Here is a 19,843-nt window from a genome sequence, read left to right as displayed (position 1 = left end):
AGGGAAAACTCTATCCTACTTACTTATCATCTTTATACTGTTGTAGAAAAAAAAAAACTAATTTACGTTCCTACGTCTGTTTTCTTTGAACATAGAAAATGCTAGGTACTAGCCGTCGTAGTTAGCAACGTATAATTCTAGGCTTGTTCGAACTATTGAGCAAAACAACTAACATGTTGTTTGTGGCATACATGATCACGACCGCATGTATTCCTCTTAACAACCTGCATGTGCTAAAGGTTTATGTCGACGTATGGGGAAAGTAATTTTATTTTAGGAGTCGTGTTTACACTACAGTCATGATCCAGCAAGCAAGTTCAACACTTTCGTACAATTCGGATTGAATTTACCACGAGACTGAATTTAGTCCCAGAATGTATGTACCTAAGTCCTGAATAAAATTGTGATACCTAGTGACTTGGTGCATGTAATTAGTTGTGGACTAATTTTTATTAATCTTACAGCCGCCTACTTATATCAACTATGGATGAAAGCAAAGCTTCAAATGGACAAGGTCAACGACGGTCGTAGGTCGCTGTGGTGTGGTATGGGTGGCATGAGAAACGAAGGTAGAAAACAGAACAGAAAAGGTGAGTTTAAAGGTGATCGTTTACCATTAGACGGCTCACAAAAGGCGCAAGAGAAGCAACACATTTTTTAATACTGAAAATGCGTGTGGATTCAGCAGCAAGAGTTGTCAACATCGGTTCAATCAATCAATCAATTGAACCGATGTTGATTGTCAATTGTCAACATCGGTTGCATTGAAGAAATGCTAGTGACACCAGATAAGATCGGTGCTGATGTGAGATCACGCATTTCTAAGGAGCTACTGATGCTACACGCTCGCGCTGCTACTAGATATGCTGTCACTCGCAAGTTTAGTACTGAAACATGCGATTCTCGCAGGTCTTGTGGTCGTCTACGGTGGAAATGAATTAGAAAACACTCAAGTGTAGAAATCGGAGTTTCCGTCAAGCATCAGGCGTTGTGCTACCAAGCTAAGCGAATTTTAAGAGAAAGGGTAAATACCAAGATTGGAGCGAAGAGGTCCGCGATAATAAAGTGCGAGGTTAGTGTACTAGCGAGGCTGCTGGATCATCAGGGGCACAACGGGGCGCAGCCTTCGCTCCTTGTCAGGATAGAATTGGTACATGAGCTTTTCTTTTCTCGGGGGACGGTCGTACGCACCGATTCCGCTCTCGTAGGAGCGTGCGTGCCAGAGTGCTGATTGGGGCATGGGGGCGTGGGCGAAAGGCGGCATGTGGCCAGGGAAGGGGCCGGGATGTGCATGGGCCACGCTGTAGCGCTTGCTGGGGACCGGCGTCTCCTTGAGGGTCAGGCGTTCGGTCATGGCTGGCAGAACGTGCTTGCCGTTGGCTTTCACGAAGTTGGGCACGCGCGCACGCAGGCCGCAGTAGTACGGGTCATCTGGAAATAAATAATTCATGGGTTAGTCAACATTTTTTAGGTTAGTTAGTATGTTGGTAATAAAAAAAAAAACTTAATACTTTTTTATACATGGCATAATCTTGTACCTATATCAAATATTTGAAAAGAGCAACCGCCGAATTTCTTGCTGGTTCTTCTCGGTAGGAAAGGCATTCCGAACCAGTGGTAGATGCACCCGACTATTCGAAAGTACTTGTAAAAGTTTATTTGAATAAAAAAGATTTATTTTTATTTTTATTTTAGATCCATATTACCAAACGTCCGTCATCAAATTCTTAAATAATCAATAATAGATAATCAAATCTTTGATTCAAAATAACTAGGAAGAAAAATAATTCTTTTTTATTCTAGAATTCTTTGTTATAAATTTTAGTGCTCTGACTTGACCACATACTTGTCCCCCTCCTATCTGATACCTAATCATATAATATAATTAAGCCATAAAACTTTATGTTCCCTCAAGAATTAGGTCAACGATTTTCTTATTAAAATACCGTATCGGATAGAGGCAACATTTAAAGTTTAGGTCGGTGCCTGCCTTTGCTTCTCACGAATTGGTTGAACTAAATGTTAAAGTTGACAGCCTAGACGTTATAAAGCTCTTCGACCTATTGTAAAGTATCGTCTCGCACGTAATTAATTTTCGAATTCTTTGTACTTAGGTCATGATTATTATTTTTGTATGAAATCCTATACAAAGGCACGCTACATTTCTTCAAAACAAAGTCGTTTTTCATACAAATGATTCAAACCAAGTTGCTTATAATATAAGATGTGTAATCTGTTTTATAGGCATCGTGCCGAAACTAAGACTTTCTAAGTCTTGCAATAACGGACCATACCTATACTTTGACTTTACTCAGATGTAACTATAGGAAGTAATGTCTGAACAAAGTAAAACCGCTCTATTGATCTTAGCTTATTGTCGCTTGACGGTAAGGCAGGGTTGCGGTCAAAGCTTTTCGCCAAACTTGACCAAATCCCATTTACAAATTATAAATTCTCATATACCCCTGTGCCTCAAAAACGCAGATTTTATTATAATTTTTATCTTAATAAAGTTATTGAGGCTTACAACAAAAAAAATTAAAACACGCATGCTCTTCGTGTTCCGCATCCTACGCCCGCAGCTCAAATACCGTCAATTCAAATATCAAGGATATGCCCAAATGTCAGTCCTATGTTGCAACAGTATTGTCTAGGTAACCTCTGCACCGACTGAGCTCTGAATAGGATAACGACATTTGCGAGGCATGAGCATACCGCCATAATACAAGCATGCGTAATATAAATTGTGTGGAATATTGATACAGTTTCAATAGCCAGTCTCTTTGTAGGAAAGGTCATGCTGTTTATCAGAACACGAATTTTAGTAGATAGGTAGGCACATTACTGACTAGGCACTTACCTACCTAAATTTTATTAACTAGATGCTATACAGCTTTGAAAAATACTAAAATTTATTAGAAATACTCTGGGTGTCTTCTTAGTAGGAAGGCCAACTAATAGTAGATTCGGTTGAAGAGACAAAGCACTTTGAAAGTTTGAAGTAGGTATAATGTTAAAAAAACGTCAGCTATAAGATCTACCTACCTGCCAAATTTCATGATTCTAGGTCAACGGGAAGTAGGCTGTAGGTTTCTTGACAGACAGACAGACAGACAGACAACTAAGTGATCCTATAAGGGTTCCGTTTTTCCTTTTGAGGTACGGAACCCTAAAAAAACCAGCCAAGTGCGAGTCAAAGTCGAGGTTCCGTACTCGGGTATTTTTTTCGACATTTTGCACGATAAATCAAAAACTATGATGCATAAAAATCTGTTTTAGAATGTACCTACAGGTAAATCCCTTTCAATATGATACTCCACTTGGTATAGTTATCTTACTTCAAAATACTAATTATTAGTTAAGACCACAATTTTTTTTTCTGAATTTTCTCTTTTTTCTTCTTCGTTTTCTCTTATTTCTAATCAGAAGCTGATTAAGTAAATATATATAGGTATAGTACCAAATTAATAAAATATTAATTAATTTAAGATCACCAATCACCATTGGTAATTTCTCTCGCTGTCAAACGACGGTAATCCCGATGAGATCACAGGTGGGAATCTAGTAAATATGTTATCCACAGTGACATGATTTGATTACCAAGTAACTACAGTGTCTACTTAACATTCTAACACGTTTTGTCCAAAGTTTATAACATGTTACATTGATTTTAAACAATACCTATTATAGGTAACCTACCTATGTACATATAAAATTCAAGTTAGGTTAGGTACCTCCCAAGATAAGTCAAACCTTAGTCAGTTTTAAAAAGACCGGCTAAGTGTGAGTCAAACTCGCGCACCGAGGGTTCCGTACTGCAGTCGTATTTTATCGACATTTCGCACGATAAATTGAAAACTATTATGCATAAAAATAAATAAAAATCTGTTTTAGAATGTACAAGTAAAGCCCTTTCATATGATACCCATATTTGTATCTTACTTTGAAAATTGTAAATACTAATTATTTGTTCATGAACACATTTTAATTTTTTTTGTGATGTAACCACAAATTCAGTTTTCGGATTTATATCTTTACTTGTGCTTATAGCACCTACCTACCAAATTTTATGATTCTAGGTCAACGGGAAGTACCCTGCACGACAGAGAGACGGGCATACAACAAAGTGATCATAATATAAGGGTCCTTATTTCCTTTTGAAGTTAACCCTAAAAAAACTTATTTTTTCAAAAAATTACCTATCCAGGAAAAAAAACTTCGAACCACTTACTTATCAGACCACAACCGTGTTGTTGTGGAGAGTGTTTAATCATCATAGGATATATCGCTGTTACTACGGTAGGTATAATATTATTATTGATGGTAAGATATCATGTCTACATAACGATACCTTTTGACAACCGTGAGTTATAAATGATGATCCGTATACCCACAAAATTGATATGGACGTTTACACTTGCAACATCGCATTGTAAATTACATGCTCTGAACATAAATCCCGAATGTCACACCGGAGTCGCGGCATTAAATCATAAACGTGTCGCAAATACTGTGGTAGGTACGAGGAGGTACTAGTCGAAATATACGGAAACATCTGGCTAAAGTAGGTACCTCATACATCTGGCAGGTTGTTTGGAATGCACACATTCCTAAATGTATTGAAGTTACCTATAGAATTTTCAACTCTACCCTATGAAAACCTAGGTAGGTAATTGTATATCTACGGAATGTTCTTGCTAAGCAAGACGTACCTATCTAAATACTTTTAAATACATATTAAAAAATTGCGGACCGGCAGGAATCAAACCCGCGTCTCCTGGGATTGCGCCCGACGCTCTGACCACTAAGCTACGGCACGCTTGCTGCCAGTGACAAAATTTGTGATATGTACGTTCACTCAGTGCTCAAGCGACTGTTACCTATCTACTTTTAGAGTTTTTTTTTTTTTTTGTTCTGGCTTTACACAGATTTTAGAGTTTGTTATGATCTACTAATTTAATCCGACATGTCGGGTTTGGGTTCGTAATTCCAAATTCTCTTTGCAGTGAATGCCCTACTTACCCATACTGCTCGACTTAATATCTCTCACGTATCTCTAAGACGCAGTGTACGGTGTCCCTAACCAATTAGATGTGTGGGTCAGTACGCACTACCCTTTACAAAACTCGAAAGTTGAAAAGTCATCTTTCGTATAACTATATGCTATGTGGTAAAAGCCCTTATCTGCAATGGTATGTCTGGTATTCAATTAGCACGCTTACACAGTTCATAGTTCCTAGTTCCTAAACGATTTCATAATATATTTATCTTCATCATTGTTTTGGGCTTCGTACCTTGGACGTCCTACCTCGTCCTAACGAAACGGTCCGATCGCATCGGGCTGTTTCAGATTTTATTAATTTGTCATCAAGACCAAGCCTTTCAAAATAAAAAAGATCCAAAAAACAAGCACGCTGGCATCGTGCTTTTGTTTCAAACAATTTATTACTTTGAAATAATTAAACAGAAGGATTGTACTTTTTCGAATCCACGTTTAATTAAAGCTACAATCAGTCTACAGTGGCCTGTGGGTTAAGCTCTTTCTTTGTTTCCCTAATTTAATGGGTAGAGTGCGTATTTTAATTAGCGCCTACGCATCGTATCACACAATGCGTAAATCCTAGAATCGTCTTTAAAAGCTTTTATCGAGATTGAATTGAAAATAGGCATCAATTGAATCTGAAATCTACGTACTCAATGGTGAAATCGTCACTAGAAGACCTAGCAAGAGTCATTAGGTAGAAGTCTTCAGAGCTCTGAAATCCGACGCATAGTTGAATGGAGCAGAGTCTTCTTTTATAAAAATTTATAATTTTGCTTTTTCAAATTTATAATTTTAACAATTTTTGTAAGTATTTTTATGTTAGTTTTTACTCGTAGTTTTATTAGTGTAATTGGCTTTATGGCCGTTCTAATTAAATAATAAATAAATAAATAATAATAATAATAATAATAACAACTTAAAACCAGCTTTATGCACTTGGACATGCGGTTGAAGATTGAAATTGGTTTAGTAAATACAAAACACGAAGGTGTTCAATCTTCATTAATTCAATCTCTAATTACTTATGTATGTATTAAAATTATCTCTAGATTTAAATGAAGAAAGAGTTACTCACCATATTTCTTATTGTCTTTTCCTTTGTCAGATTTTCCTCTCGGGAACTGTGTAGGAACGCGATCGCCCTCAATATCATCGTAGTCCGGCTGTAAAAGAAACAAAAATATCGATAACTTTACAAAATGCTCTCAACACTGGTTTCCTTAACTCAACCACTTTGTTGTAATCTAGATCACTTAATAAACCAGGCTTTAAACAAGTCATGCAATCTGCGTACAATTGAAATGTTTAAAGGGATATATAAACATATAAAGCGTGTCAATACGATTACACTATCGGAACACACAGGATTGTATTAAAAACCTGACTTTACTAAATCCAAAACGACAAAAAGCATTAACAGCAAAGAAATAAACGCGTGGGGTACTTGACTATCCTTATCTTCTTACAAGGTGAAACCAGATCAATGAACAACTAATGGTGATACGACGCTCATATTGTAGAAGAGACTTATCTGAAAAAGAAATACTCGCCAGTTGCCACCCTGATTTAAATTCGCGTTTAAATAAATCAACGTCGTATTATGTAGTTGAAATAGTCATTGATTTGAATCGAGGTATTTTTGATATACTTGACTAGTATACTTAGACAGACACTATAGAATTGTATACTGAACAACAACGCGAGATTTGTGACTATAAGTACCTACTATTATTATAAATGTTATGATACGAAATGAAATGAAGTGAATGATCCGAGACAATTAACTGTGTCACTGTAAACTTAATTATTGATAAATGATAAAGAAGCAGTAAGAAGAAGAAGGTACAAAATACTGTTCAACTATTGGGATAACGCAATTAACAACATTCAACAGGTTTCTTTAATTCTTCAGAACTAATTGGTTAGTTCCAAAAGTACAAAATGTGCTATAGCTTGGGTGACCTTAAACTCAGAAAGTTTATATATTCAACCTTCTACAAATACCTTCAGTAGGTAAATCGAGACGATGCAAAGTACATAAAAATATTCTTCGAACAAAAGTATTTTAATCCCACGATAGACTCGACGATAAAAGTTCTCGCAAAGACATGCTCAAGTCAATCTCAGTAGTAAGTTAATAAAGGGCAACAAAAGCACAATATAATTGATTGCATCTTGAAGATCCTTATCAGCTTATAAAGTGTCAAATAAATGCACGAGAGTGTTGGATCAATGCAAAAAGAAACTTCGCAAAAGGGACAAAAGACATTCCTCATCTTTGTAATGTCATAGCAAAAGCGAGCTATTTGGATAAACCAATAAAAAGATAGTCAAGGTTGCCACACGTACATTTATCTTTGGCGGCAATGATTTCTTTGATATGTCATCGATAAAGACTCCATCATTGTTCACTTGGCTTCGCTTAATATGCGAAGTTTAATTTTAATGTATTCTTCATCGACTAGTGACTTTTATTATGAAGATAAAGATTTGATAGATGCCATTACAAGCTCTTATGATCCTGTCAGATCTACTGATAGGACAAGTTCAGAGTTCCTTGAATTAATAAAATATGTGAAGTAATCAAAATTAAGTAGGAGAACTAGAGTAATCGACAGCTCAACGGGTTGCGAAGCTGAAGTGGCAATGGGTAGGGCATATTAGTTCGTAAAACCGATAGACGTTGGGGTCTCAAGGTGCTGGCGACCTAGCACCGGAAGACGCAGTGTTGGAAGACCCCCCACTAGGTGGACGGACGACATCAGACGAGTTGCAGGGAGCCGCTGGATTCAGGCGGCGCAAGCCCGTGGCGTGTGGAAGTCCGTACAAGAGACCTATGTTCAGCAGTGGACGTCTATCGGTTGATGATGATGATTATGATGATGATGATGAATCAAAATTTTGGCGATAATGGCGAAGTATGAAATTATGAAATTTAAAAGTCCGTTAACTAAAATAAAGAATGAGCAACCCAGTGAGTAAACATTTAAATATTATGGCCGATAAAATTGCATTAGTTGGAAATATTTATCAATCTGTTGCAAATTGAAGAAATACACCATTATTCTTGGCAAGGTGCATCTCGAAATCACTTTGCGTAAATCGGACCTTTATCAAGAAACGCATTAAATGTCCCTTGTGTTATAAAAAAAATTGCAATCTTCGGTCAAGGTTTTGATTTCCATTAAGAGCCCGTTGTGATTCATGAGTCTCAATTTATTTTGAATTGTATCCTCTTTTACATTAAGATTAAGGATTTAGAAGCCTTTTACATATGACAAGTAGTTGATAACTCATTTTAAGAGCCAATACATCTTAATAAATTTGGTAAAAATGTCTGTAAGTGAAAATAAACTCCCGAAATTAATGAAGGTAGTTAGGTACTATCAAGTTTAATAAGCTAATAAGGTATATAATTAACGTTCAATGAAAATAAACAACTATGATTTGAAACTACTTAAGTAACTATACTAAAAGAAATGTGGTCATGAATAATGTTTCACCAAGTGGCTCTGTACTTCATAAAAACACTTGTAAATGGAGTTCGTAATAAAGTCTACGCATGAAAAACGTATAAAAATTACGTGTAAATTGATTTTAAAAATAGCACGTTATAGCACCACAGCCTTAACTGTTGTAATGCGATTGCAGCAAAGATAATGCAATTTTCACCTGCGATAAAATTATATGGCGATTTATTTACTACATCTAATGTATAACAAATTGGATGTTATTTTGTTGGTCAGTCATAATTTAAACGGAATGGTTGGAGCGAATTGAGCTTCATTAATAAAATTTCAATCTTGATTTCAATCAATTTGAAGGGCGAGTCATCTCATTAGTTTGAAGAAAAATCTACTTAGATCATCATAATATTAATTCACTTATATTTCATCTTTTGTTTGTTTTCATCACTTCATTTTTCACTAACAACATTTTCGCTCTCTTCATTTTATCACCCATTTCTTAAATTGCGCATGCGATTAAAACAATTTATCATTATTTTTACATCATTATTCATATTTAATACAATTTTATTTGAGTGAGATACGTGTAGAAATGCTTTTAACGTTATATATGACGTGATCCTTTTTAAATTGTGTGCTGCTTCGTTACTCAATTCCGTTTATTCTTTCTGCACGTATCTAGATATGTGTGCTGGTCTAATTTGTTATAATACTTACCTTATTCTAAGTTGAAATGTTAAAACTTTATTTTGCTAATGTGCATATTTTTGTCAGTTCAATTTTCGTCTAGACTTTCACTTCAGTGACTTTTAAAGGTAACTGGACGGGTAAGATTATATAGCCGGAAGAATTTCCATTTTAGGGTAAGTCGACTTGGCAATTTTAACGTATTGAACTTTAAAAAATTATCTATAATAATCTATGAATTATTATCTGTTTACGAGCAATGCATGCTTATTTGGAAGCATTTCAACTCTTTTGGGTCTGCTGGGCTCTGCTGCGTTATTATGCATGCCTCGAAATTTCTTCCAAGATATCACGATATTTGGCTTTATTAAAAAAATTCACATAAAAGTTTTGTCGAATACTTTTAAAGAGTATGAGAATAGCATTAGCATTAGGCCTTAACGGATCTTTTCATATTTTAGCTATTCACTCACCTTGGGAATATCAGCTGGTCCATAACCATTTTCCCTAGGGGGCAGTTTCGGGGGTTTGTCGCCTCTTCTCTGTCCCATCTGCATCATGAGTTGTTCCCTCGTCGCCGCTACAACCCCGTGGATATTGTGACCGTTGTGACCATTGTGTCCGTTTTGGCCATATCCCCCAGAACTGCCGCTGGAACCTGAGCCGTTTGCGTTTGAACTGGCGATGCTGTAAGGATCTTCATCGGGTATCGGGATGCGAGGTCTGTTCTTGATGTCCATTGGTCTTTGAACTGTTGACAAGAAAATAATGATCAGATTGCTTACTTATTAATAATGGTCCTTATTAATATTCCTGAAATAATTTTCAACTACCTTCCTGGCGCAGTGGTGTGCTCTGTGGTCTTATCGGTGTAAGTTACTGGGTTCGATTCTCAGCAGGGGTAGTTGAAGAATTTATAATTTCTAAATTAGGGCTTTGGCCGTGGCTAGTTACCACCCTAACGGCAAAAGCCGTGCCGCCAAGCGATTTGGCGTTCCGGTACGATGCCATGTAGGAACCAAAGGGATATGGGTTTAATAAAAACTTCCATACACTTCCAGGTTAGCCCGCATCCATCTTAGATTGTATCATCACTTACCGCCAGGTGAGATTGCAGTCAAGGGCTAACTTGTATGTGAATAAAAAAATATAGTAATAAGTGGAAACCGATCGAACCGAAGGTAGGTATGGAATTAATGAAACTGCTATACCCCTTCCTCCGATGGAAGCCCGCTTTCATCTTACACTGCATCATCACTTAACACCAGGTGAGATCGCAGTCAAGGGCTAACTTGTATCGGAATAAAAAATTAAAGAAAATAAACATGTTTACACATATTTTCCAAGTAATCTCTTTGTTATAAAACAGATTTAATAAAATATTATGATAATCGCTAAATTGACTTAAGTATAATCTTGACTGAGACTGCATTGCAATGAACCTTTGCTCTTTAGGTTGCAGTCGGTTACAAATGAGCCAATTTAGCTCGAAATAATATCAGATTCGGAATTAAAGCCTGTGACTTTGATGTGGGATGCATAATCTGAGTTATTTACAATTTGATTGGAGGTTGACCCAGTTATAAAATTGAGATTGATTAATATTTTATTCAATACAAAATTATAATTTTTTATATGGACCATTATTATTGTTACATAATAGATCTTGACTGGTTTTTACTTGATTAAGAATTTTTCTAGTTAAAATTGTTTTAAAAATACTATTAAGTAATTTTTTTTTAATAACTTGTTAGTTTGTGAATAATTAAATGGCAAAGCAATGAATTGATTGATATAATTTTATTGGTTAATTTTTAACTTTTTATAAAAGTTTCAAAATAAATGATACCTATTAGGTATCTACATTTAACTAGGTGTAAGAATTTCCGTGAATAGTTAGTTGGTGGAATCATGCAGATGAACAGTAAGGGCCAGCGCAGACCTAGCGCATAGAGCGCGAGACACAGCGAATAGAGTCGAATCGCGGCGAGTGGCAGTGTCAAGACGCGGCGCGCCGAATGGCGGGCGGCGGCTAATGCATGGTGGGCGAAAGTGCTGCCTTATCACGCGGCGCATCTCTGTGACTCGGGCACCGCACAAGGAGCCGCTCGAGCACGCTCATTTTCATTACGTTCCCACTTATGACAATTTCAACTGTTTATCAAAGTAAATAAGCTAAGTTTAAGAAAAAATAGAAGGCGCTCCTCGCCGCCTCACCAATCCGTCTGTGAGTCTTGCACCTTAGCTCATGTATAATTTTCATAGCCACGATTTTAACTTTTACCAATTATTAGTTACCAATTCTCTGAAATGGACGAACTGGTGGTAGCGTCACAGATTAGGTACAGTAGGGCCCTGCATGAAATATTTTTTTTATTTTTTGCAACTTGCAATACACGGGACTAGTAGGTATAGAAAATCTACCTACATTTTTTACTTTTACCTGATAGGTAGGTACTTAAAACGTACTTAAAACTGAAATTAAGAGAAAGTTTCTTGTAAGGATCTAGTCCGGTTTACCACAAGGTCATCGCAGCGCGTCTAGGTTTTACATGGATATCTACCTACGTATCTATAATAATCTATGTAATATAAGTAGACGGCAACCTTTATGCCGTCGCATAATAATCATAGATCCTCGTGTCTAGTGATTGCCATCCGATCTCTGGATCACGACATTGGATTGCAAAATGTTACTGTGCATAGAGCGTGTTAGATAATAATAAATAAAATCGTTCAGATGATTATGTATATTAATTTTACTGTTCCATAATAATCTTAGGTAACTAGGTAACCTAATTCGGCTATACACAAAACAACTAATTATAATGCAGGATTTAGTATTCCCAGATGAGCATAGTAAAGTATTTTATAACTAAAAAACTACCTATCATAAATTCAGATAGGTCCAATATCTGATGGGCCATCATTGAAGTTGCGATTGTGTTGAAAACTTGAAAATTCTATACTTTAAGCGAATCATTCGGGGGTCGTCTCTATGTACCTACATACTCGTGTGTACCTATAGTACGCGACAGGTCGAGATAGCAATCGGGGTGCAGACGCCCCGCACAGCTCCCGCGTTAACTTGGTGCGGTGTGCGGGCGTCCCTCCGCCTCATACCCCGATTGCCATCTTGACCAGTCGCATATTATACTTAATTAAGATCTATAGAGCGACTTTGACTTTGCTCAGGCTTTACTTAGGTAAAAATTAGACAAATTTATGCTAGAGACATAACTCAGTCTCGTTTTAACTCTAAGTTCAAATAGCGTATAGGTATGACTCCCGCAGATTGCTATTGCGCTGGAACCATGTCTCATTAACATTGCAATGACGTCTGTTTGACGTCAACCGATATAAAAATATGCCATCAGCTCGAAACTTCAGTCCAGTGCTGACGTCACTAAAATGGCGGCCACGCGTATTAGCAATGTGCGGGACTTATATACCTTCGTAAAAGAGCCACTATGCACTGTCGACTAGTCGCCCGGCCGACTAGTCGACAGTGCGTAATGGCTCTCATAGTAACAATTATTAATTATTATAAAAACTAGTTTTGACCATCGTAATTTCAACGCCTGCCTATAATAAATAGCAAAGATACACTCAAGTTACTTGTTGGACATTGCAGTAACACATTACTACACAGACAATTAAATAGAAACCCGATGCCTTTAACGACGTAAATCGCTATTTTAATGACTATAGTAACTCTCACGCTGTTAACACTAGAAGGGTATGGAAATAGCAGTCAAGTCCATTCAATACATTTCTTTTAATATCTGGCTAAGTATCAATTCTCATTTCTCAGGAGATAACTTGAATCTGATACCCACTTAATTCGATATGGCCATTTTATATAGCACTCCGTTTCTTCTAAAAATATATTTTTAATGATGATTGCTTATTAGTAGATAGATAATAAAATAAAAAAATAAAAATAAACATTTAATTACAACTAAATACTACTACTAACAATAGCCGAGTGGTTCAGCCTCCTAGTCAGGGGATGGTTTCGATCCCGGGCACGTACTTCTAACTTTTCGGAGTTGGTAGGTACCTAATGTGCGTTTAAGAAACTTTATATCACTTAAACATCGTGAGAAAACCTGCATGCCTGAGTTCTCCATAATGTTCTCAAATGTGTATGATATCTGCCAATCCACACTTGGCCAGCGCGGTAGACTATGGCCCAACTCTATTTATTCGGAGAGGGCGGCGAAGGGTTGATCATGATGAAATAACTCCGGTGTAAAATTACTTTGCAATGTCTTTTACGATTTACAAGAGAGTCGGTTTAGTGAAAGCCAATTTCAGGATTTTTATTTTGTCTAACAGAAATATTGTCTACTTCTGTTAGTGGTGTCTGTAGATCCCTGTTGCTTAAATATTAACATAATATTTACTTACTGATAACAAAAATTGTACTACTTTAATGATACAGGTCACACATTATTTTGTGACATTCCAACTTAATTCATCACCGCAGACGGCCGTTTTGTTGTGATACTCGCTATTTACTCGTTCACGAATAACGGCGTGAAAGACCATGAACGCTGTGAACAACTGTGTGGATAGGTGTTTCCCGCCGTTCACGGATAGTTGACGGACTAAACTATTACTACGATTCGCGTGCGAGTGAAGAGCGGGCATAATATTTATTTTTATTTCAAAAGTATATTAGGGCTATTATAGCTAGATCTCTTAAGACGGTGTCCATCTTACGGAATCTCAATGCACATCCAATGTGTTCAATATAAGCTGCCCTGCTCCGACAAAAATCTTTACCGACATTCCCATCTTTTTTACAGACAAAATAGGATCGCGTGGACGGCGAGAGTTGGTTACACTTGCCATAATTTAATTTTTTGCTGGAGTGTTTATGTCTTGCGACGCTTGTGTGAATGTATTTGTGTAATGTTCTATTTTATCCAGATTTTGCTATTGACTATTGTGGGTAGTGTGCGGAAGACTTTAGCGCTTAACCTGTTGCGTTAGTACTGTCATATTAAATTAAATCGAATGACCCAGCGGAAACATGAAAGCGAGCACAGTAGGCAATAATTAATTCTTAATAAGCTGGCCCTTGGTGGGTAGTGACTCGTAGAATCGTCTGCCCTCAAGGCAATTATTATGTAGTGTACCCACCTATCTGTAAATTACTTTCGTGTAATTTAGACAAACTAATTTTGTGGTGATTAAGCACGCTGAACTTTCTACATATAATTTATAAACTCTACCTAGGCAAACCCATACATGTGATTTGACGTTCCGGGACCAAATCTCGAAAAAATGGGCCAAGTGCGAGTCAGACTCGCGCACCGAGGGCTCCGTACTATAGTCGTAAATTTCATGATTCTAGGTCAACGGGAAGTACCCTCTATGTTTCTTGACAGACACGACAGACAAAACCGCCGAGTTTCTTGCTGGTTCTTCTCGGTAGGAAAGGCATTCCGAACCAGTGGTAGATGCATCCGACTATTCGAAAGTACCTACTTGTAAAAGTTTATTCGAATAAAAAAGATTTTTATTTATTTATACAGACAGACAGACGGACGGACAGACATACAGACATACAGACAGACAGACAACGAAGTGATCCTATAAGGGTTCCTTTTTTCCTTTTGAGGTACGGAACCCTAAAAACCGATCAAAGATCTTACAACCACATTATGGAATGCAGATGGAAGTAGCTTAGCATATTTCCATCACAGCTTGCATCGTCAATCGACACTTGCTATACAGCAAGATCGCAATTCAACAGTTGTCACCGATAAAAAACTTCAAAGAAATAAAACAAAGGCTTTTAAAAAGACATTATTTTTTTCTTAGATTCTAGATAAAGATGTACAGGGACATGATAAGCTCATGTAGATACAAAATCGTGTGGACCACCACGTAGGTATGCCAGAACGGGGCTAGAATCCAGATTAGTAGGTATAGTCAATGTCCTGAATTCTAAAATGGCACGCGGTTTTCAAAGGCCATATGCAGGAAATTACCCTCATAAAATAAGAGATTAAAGCATTTTGGATGATAAGAACTTCAAACAGTTACCGAAGCAAACGATATAATATAAGGTTACAAAATGTATGTAGCTACAGAAAATTTATGTAGATACCTACTTACTTAAAAAAAAAAAAAAATTATTCATGTAAACTTTTTACAAGTGTTTATGAATAGTCAGGTAGTTTTAATTTACCACTACCTACCACACACATTTTGTAGGTAGTATTTCGAATATCTAGTTTTTCCTCTCTCTCAACTTGGGACTTCCCACTTATGAGACCAAAGCGTTCATGACTGCGCCAGGGAGATTGTCAATAGGTTTTTCGACTGTGATTCGTCTCATCGTACGTATGAAGTATACGATCACCTTTACAGCTGAGCGGTATTTGCAACATCCCATTATGCATTTAGATCACTTTTGTTTTTCAATCGCAAAACACTTCCTTTACACGACGATTTGAACTACTTCGCATAAAATCAGTCACGACCGTTGTTTGACCAACATTTTAAACGCTTCAAATGCTAATCTAAGATTCATAATGTGCACTCTAATGAGCTAGGGTCATAGCAGACACGATGACTTTGACATCAGCGATCGGCAATTTTGCGACTGCATTGATGCTGCATAACCTTTTGGCGACTTTCTGCGTTTGATATGTTAAATCTTTTTCATTTAAACAATCATTGATTCATTAGAAAAGGGCAATCAGTTTTTCGGGTACAACGAAAATCTTGCCATTTAATAATTAGTTTTGTGAAAATTATATTTTTATATTCCTATTATTCAATTAAAATACTATAATTATGAATAGACCTTTTTTAACCGCGGGTCCGCTGATAACAGATCGCTGTATAAAAACGCGCGATTTAGCTATTATTTCGATGCAGAATCGCGTTTTGACGACTTTCAGCGTTCGATCGCTGTATTGAATAAATAAAATCGACTCGGTCGCTGCGACTGGCGATGTATGCAGAATAGAACGTTCATCGAGCTTCCGAAAAGCAACTGAGTCACCGAACGCTGATGCTAAAAGTATCATGTCTGCTATGGCCCTAAATGGTTCCATTCCGACGATCTAGTTATGCCACAGCCAGTCACGAGCAAGATCGACCTTCATGTTGAAATCGAAATTTGTCGGTCCGCAGAACATGTCCATGTTAACAAAGCAACCGATACTGTTACAGAAACAGACATTGAAAACAATGCGAAAGACCGAAACCATTAGACATTATGTTAAGATGTTATCACGGTGTTCTAGTTATTAAGCTTTTTAATCAATCTTCTCTAAATGTCAGTCAGAGAAATGAAAAGCTTTGTAACAATATACGTAGGTATTGTATCACAGATATCTATTCCATTGTTGTGACAGCGAATATTAATCTTGCTGCTTAAGCAATGTTAACCCCGGTCAGTAAATTAAAAAAAATATTAGCCATGTTAATCATGACTAAAATTCCCCTTTCCCCTCCAACTAAACGTAAAGCTTGTGCTAGGAGTCTGTACAAAGGGTGGGGTTTAATTAAACCTTTCGGTTTTCAGTCCGCTCCTATACCTAACCGCTGAGCTATTGAGGAATTTAACTGGATGGATGGTCAATTTTGGAAGTTCAAATTTGGCTTTTTCGTTTCCTGATTTCCTCTATGACTCGGAGACGACGTTAATCTGTTGGTCTCGGTTATTATAACTAACATACTAAGAGTCGGAATTTCGTCTTACTTCAAATCATAATATTCGGAAAGATCTGGAAAGTGGGAACCCACCGAATTATTATTCCAAAAAAACTTTCCATTATGTGAATAAGGGAAAATGATCATGGACCTTAGCAATGAAGAATAAGGTGCAGAGAGAGAAAAAGAGTGTGTTTGGTACACATAATTCAACAAGGATGAAGTCGCAGGTATCAGATAGTGGCATAAACGAAAGTAATAAATACTGAGCTAATATTAAATCTAGATCGTACATAACTTTTGATTTAAGAGAACAGATCTAAAATCAATAAATTTATTTGAGCTCTGCATCCGATAAACAGGCTCGACCGCGAAACCGCTGCAGGAAATCTAGAAACGTATCTTATCCAGGCTGGGAAATCACGGGATCTCACTGTGCGGTTTCTTTCCCATAAATACTGTATGATTTGAACAAAACCAATATCGGATTTAGAATAGGTACCTAACTACTTGCTAAGTCAGCATTATGGCGATTCCTTAGAGCGACGGGGTGGCTGAGACCAGCCAGGCCCGACGAATTATAGATATGTGCCTACACTAGCCGATGCCGATTTAAGTTTTTAAAATAGCTTATGTAGCTTATTAAAAGTAACTTATGTCACTCTGCAGGTCTTTAACCAAGTATATCCATGCAAAACCACGCTGATCCATTGCTCCGTTGCGGTGTAAGTCAAGGACAAACCTAAACAAGGAGGAGCTATCCCATGCTATGCTGTGGAGGCATAGCAGGGATAGCTCCTCCATTCTACGCATTGGTTAGCCGATCCAATGCGTATACTGTGCCATAGTTGCTAATATAATTCACCAGATTTGATTCATTGTCAAACTGCAGATAAAATATATCAATGTATGCGTGCATTGTAGATGAATTGTTATCCTATTTACTTTTCTATGTAAAATAATTTGGCATAGTGACTGCGAAATATAATTTTTTTGATAGTTATTATAGTACGCGGTAGAAAGTAATGTACATCGGCTTTTAGAATGACATTTCGGCTCTGTAGAGCGTTGTCTCTGTCACTCATACCTATATGACGTTTTGTCGGTCTCAACGATAAAGACAATACAAAGCTCTAGGTACAAATCCACTATCTCCTTCTAAAGGTCGATGTAGGTACGATAGAGACAATGCTCTACAAATCCACTATCTCCTTCTAAAGGTCGATGTACATACATTATTTTCTGCCGCGTACTCTATATGATTATTATGGGTGACGGAACCTCAAAAGACAGAATTTTATTTTTCGTACCTATAAGTAGTGCGTCAAATGCTTGATGGCGCCTTTGGGTGGGTTGAATCGCCTTTAGTATTTGAAGGTTAAGTTTTGCTAAGTTAGAAAATTTGCCGTAAAGTTGAGTGAAATGAGGTGCAATACATCATAAGATCGAGTCAGATTGCATTGTTGCACAACAATAAGCGAGCTACTAAAGAAGCGCATAGCTGGTGCGGTTACGTGCTATGAGAACTAAATCAGACGAGCAATTTGTTATAAGATTACTCGAAATGAAAATATTTGTTTTGATATTAGATTGGAGTACGTAGGTAAAGCGTGATAGCCTAGTGGTTAAGACGTCCGCCTTTTATTGATGGTGGCGGTTCGACCACGGGCACGCACCTCTTCGTAGCTACGTAGGTATGTGCGTTTAAACATCGTGAGAAAACCTGTATGCTAGAAAGTTCTCCATAATGTTCTCAAAGGTGTGTTCCAAATTTTGTCAAAGATTTTGTCAAAATTTGGTACAGAGATAGCTTGGATCTCGGGGAAGGACATAGGCTACATTTTATCCTGGAAAATCAAAGAGTTCCCATGGGATTATTAAAAACCTAAATCTACGCGGACGAAGTCGCGAGCATCATCTAGTATTTTATAAGTACTTAATCTTTTTTTGTGTAAAATATTGAATTGTAACAAATAATAATGCTTGTACTGTACTTAATTATTAAAATTGTATCAATTGAAATCAATGCTTTGGGAATAAAGACTTATGTTTCTCATTAATTATCAATGACTCCATCGTTCCGGAAGTAAAAGCCGATATACTAGCAATATACCTACCCGCTCTTATAATGTGAGGCTGATCACCTTGCCGATGCACGAACCAGTTCATTTTTGAAACGATTTGTTTGAAAATGTTAGTTAATTAAAATCTCTTTAAAAACTCGCCGCCTATAGGTCTTGTGAGTCGCGATGTATATGTGTTCAACTTAAATAGGAGTGTCTTTAAAGCGCGCTACATACAAACTAAGTTTAATTCTTATTTAAAAATTAACAAATCAAACTCAGTAAAATTTTGCAAGCACGCTCTAACAACTGATATAGTATTCTGTGGTATTTATATTATATCTAAAATAATGTCAGTAAAAATATATGGTTTCAAAGTTACACGAGCTCAAAGATTTTCATTTAAATATGAAGTAGAATATTCCAGAACCAACACTTTGTGAAAGTTCTGAACTTTAGTTTAGAAACTCGAATCATCTATGCATATCTAAATTAAAATTGAATTTTCTCTAGTTACGAAAACTTTACTTTACCAGCCAAGGCCGTAGCGAGCGACGTTGTTCAAAATGTACATTTACAGTTTGGCGTGAGAACGTTGCATTATAAAAATTAAATTTTGTTCGTTAGCCGTTTCTTAATGATAAGTGTTGAGGTCGGTTCATTGTTGTGTTGCAAAGCTGGGTTGTGGTCTCTGGAGGTCTCAGACAAGGTAATAATCACAGAACTCTAAATAAAGCAATAGAAATACCCATGGGAGCACGTGTCACTGATATTGAAAAAATTTTCTTCCAAATTAGGGCCTGCTCAGACGACGGACTATTGTCCTCGGAGGACGAAAATTGAATACTCAAGAACTGCATAGCATAACGCACACGATTGATTAATAGTATAGCGAAATACTG

The 19,843-nt window shown here is 36.9% G+C and overlaps 1 protein-coding gene across 5 annotated transcripts in view; it reads right to left on the bottom strand.

Moving 5' to 3' along the window:
* exp (expansion) overlaps positions 1–19,843 on the bottom strand; it is a 226,619-nt gene that overhangs the window by 2,911 nt on the left and 203,865 nt on the right. For 3 of the 5 annotated variants that reach the window (XM_069505431.1, XM_034979674.2, XM_034979666.2), the window contains exons 7-9: positions 9,672–9,949; positions 6,120–6,207; positions 1,192–1,431 (exon numbers count right to left, since the gene is read on the bottom strand). In XM_069505431.1, coding sequence (XP_069361532.1) covers positions 1,192–1,431; positions 6,120–6,207; positions 9,672–9,949 — 606 coding nt within the window. Of the gene's footprint in view, positions 1–1,032; positions 1,432–6,119; positions 6,208–9,671; positions 9,950–19,843 lie in introns of all 5 variants that reach the window. The other 2 variants (XM_069505422.1, XM_069505442.1) reach the window with 2 other exon arrangements.

The sequence above is a fragment of the Maniola hyperantus genome, chromosome 2, assembly GCF_902806685.2.
Source record: "Maniola hyperantus chromosome 2, iAphHyp1.2, whole genome shotgun sequence".
NCBI lineage: Eukaryota > Metazoa > Arthropoda > Insecta > Lepidoptera > Nymphalidae > Maniola > Maniola hyperantus.
This window is presented reverse-complemented; position numbering and strand designations above follow the sequence as displayed.